At 47.9% G+C, this 3,057-nt stretch overlaps 1 gene segment (V, D, J or C); it reads left to right on the top strand.

Annotated features, from left to right (window-relative positions):
- Positions 1-421: 421 nt before the first annotated feature.
- On the top strand, positions 422-756 carry LOC103213578 (the record flags this gene model as incomplete). The annotated part of the segment is given in 1 exon segment: positions 422-756. A coding segment is annotated over 1 exon segment (335 nt), but the record flags the coding sequence as incomplete, so codon positions are not given.
- Between the last annotated feature and the right edge of the window lie 2,301 nt (positions 757-3,057).

Below are 3,057 nucleotides of genomic sequence, written 5' to 3'. Positions count from 1 at the left end.
CTGGGGCTCAGAGTGGTGACGTCAGAAGGTGCTGGAACCACAGCCCAGCCCACCAGCTCCAGCTCCACCTCCGCTCCCAAAATATGGTTTCTAGTTGGGGGGTGATTCAGGGCCCAGGGGGGGGGCTTGGACGTCTCAGGGGAGGTGGGTGCTTTGCATGAAGGGTGCTCCCCAACCTTAGCTGCTGGAGAAGATGAGAAGGACTTGGGGAGCCCAGACCTTGCAGAGGGTCTCAGGACACAGAGCCGTGTGGGAGTCTCCACCGTGGCCTGGGCTCCTCTCCTTCTCCCTCTCCTCATTCACTGCACAGGTGGCTGAAGGATGGGCATCAGGGATGGGGATGAAGGGGCCGGGAACCCTGGGTGTGTCCCTGTCCACAGACCCCCTTCTCTCACATCTGTGTGTCTCTCTTGACTTTCAGGGTCTCTGGTCCAGTTTGTGCTGACTCAGCCATCTGCAAAGTCTGAGTCTGTGGGGAATACGGTCACCATCTCCTGCACTGGAGGCAGCAATAATGTTGGGCGTGGATACACAGGCTGGTTGCAGCATTTTCCTGGCAGTACCCCCAAACTTCTCATTTATGATGACAGTAATAGGCTCTCAGGGGTCCCAGCCCGTTTCTCAGGCTCTAGGTCAGGGAACACGGCCACCCTGAGCATCTCTGGACTCCAGCCTGAGGATGAGGCTGACTATTACTGTGCATCCTGGGACAGCAGCATCAATGCCACACAGTGCTCCAGGCCAGTGGGGAAGTGAGACACAAACATGCTGCCCCCAACAGTGGGACTCCCTGTGCAGCCCCTCCTCAGCCCAGACACCTGCTCTCCCTTGTTTGTCTGAAAGTTAATGTCTCAAAAGCACAGAAGAGAACATCCTTCTGCTCTCAGATTCTACCCCAATGCCAATGCCTTCGTTAGCAGCAAGACACTGTCTGATGTTTTTAAATTCAATAGGGATTCCTTATAGCTAAGAATAGACTATCCTGGGGACAGAGTCTGATGGAGTCAGGGAAGAACCAACGACACCAAACGCAGCTTTGACTGATTCAGGAAATTCCCCCAATTTATAGGCTTGCCCAACTGCACTCTTCATTGATTTCCTATTATGTACCTGTCTTGGGACAGAATATTGACAATACTGGGAGGGTCCATGTTTCCCAAAGCTGACACTGGAAGGAAGAGAGAAAGAGCAAACAAGTAATCATATCCATTCTAATCAGAATTAAAATATGGTGCCATGGTGAATGGAAGAGTGTGTATTTTATACACATATATACATATACATATACACATGTTGTTATTATGTGCTGTCAAATCAGACCTGAGTCATAGTGACCCCTCCTTGGGTTTCCGAGGCATTATTATTACAGAAGTAGATTGCCCAACCTTCCTTCCAAGGAGTGGCTGGTGGGTTTGAACCACCAGTCTTCTGGTTAGCAGTCAAGTTCCTTAGGCACTATGCTACCAGGGCCCCTATATTTATGTGTGTGTATGTGTGTGTGGGGTATGTGTGTAAATGTATATGTATATGTTTGTGTATGTGTATATGTATATGTGTATGTATTTCTTTCATTAATATCATCCTCTGGCTCCTGCTGAAGCTGGACAATAAAGCCCAAGGCTTCCCTGCCTCATAAGAGATATGCAAAATCAACAGGACAGATTCTAAATATAATGCATCCATATCAGAGAACACACACACACACACACATGCACACGCACACACTCTTGTCCTAGTTGACAATCCAAAACAACTGTAGAGCTATATCTTATAGCATGCTCCATCAGGAATAAACAGGATTAAGGAAGGGAAGAACTACTCACAATTCAAATTACCCTCAAGGAATACAGTTCCAAAATGCAAGAAAGTTCATCTCTCCCAACCCTTCTCTTGACAAGCAAACCCATCTGCATCCTGTTCTTTCTCCATCTGAATCATCCAATCCAGCCATCATCCCATTCTCCAACCATCCAATCATCCCTGAAGTAGAATCTATTCTCTCTCTTGCAACTTTCTCACAAACTCTTCACACATGATCTTTCTTTCTTTCTTTTTTTTTTTTTTAAAAAGCCATATGGCTTCTGGACTTCCAGTAAGATGGAGGAATAGACAGACAAGCTACACAGACCCTCTTCAACAAGGAAAAGAGAAACCCATTGACAGAGATACAGAAAGTAATCTTGGAGCCCTGAGCTTTTAAAGGAACTGGAGCTCTGGTGGCGTAGTGCCTAAGGCATTTGACTGCTAACCAGAAGGCTGGCAGTTCAAACTCACCAACCACTCCTTGGAAGGAAGGTTGGGCAATCTACTTATGTAGTGATAACACCTTGGAAACCCAAAGAGGGGTCGCTATGAGTCGAGTGCAACTCAATGGCACATACCACCACCAACAACAACAACAGGAAACCAAAAAAATTAAAAAATGATAGATGAAGAAACAAACTGAAAAAAATACCCACAATAACACTGAAACTTCCCACTGGGGTCCACATGCAAAAAAACTAAGAGCCTATAAAGTTGTCCTTTGCTGGGACCATCATAAACCCCTGGGAGAAACAATTCAAATTTCAGACAATCCTAAAAACTCTGGTGCCATAAAGTGTACCCTACACCCATCTGAGCAGACTGAAGGACACTGGTAACCTGGATGCAGTTAGTATCTCAGCCTCACACACTATGCCTGGGACCTCCTCATTCTTCTGTCCTGGGTAGTGACAGTAGGAAGAGCCATCTGAAAGTGAAGATGCCTTCTAGGTGCTGGGTGGTGTCTGAGGTGCAGGAAAGTCCAGGCTCTGAGACCATCAGGAGGCACTCCTGCACTAGTCTTGACAGGGCAGCTTCTGGGCCAGGCCAGTTAGGACAATAATAACTTTAGAAAACTTGGACAGGCAGTGTCCTCCGTGCAGTGTGACTTTTCTGCCCCTGGGTCCCCAGGAGCCACAGGAGCCCTCAGCTCTGACTCGCCCCCTCGCTTCGTAGCTCCCCCTCCAGCCCTCATAATGTCATTGCCCAGGCTGTCACCCAGACAGGGTGCGGAAGACGATCGCCTCGCAGGAC

The sequence above is a fragment of the Orycteropus afer genome, unplaced genomic scaffold (assembly GCF_000298275.1).
Source record: "Orycteropus afer afer isolate SDZICR_OR568_19922 unplaced genomic scaffold, OryAfe1.0 scaffold09576, whole genome shotgun sequence".
NCBI lineage: Eukaryota > Metazoa > Chordata > Mammalia > Tubulidentata > Orycteropodidae > Orycteropus > Orycteropus afer.
Note: the sequence above shows the minus strand (reverse complement) of the source record. Positions and strands in the feature narration are given on the sequence as shown.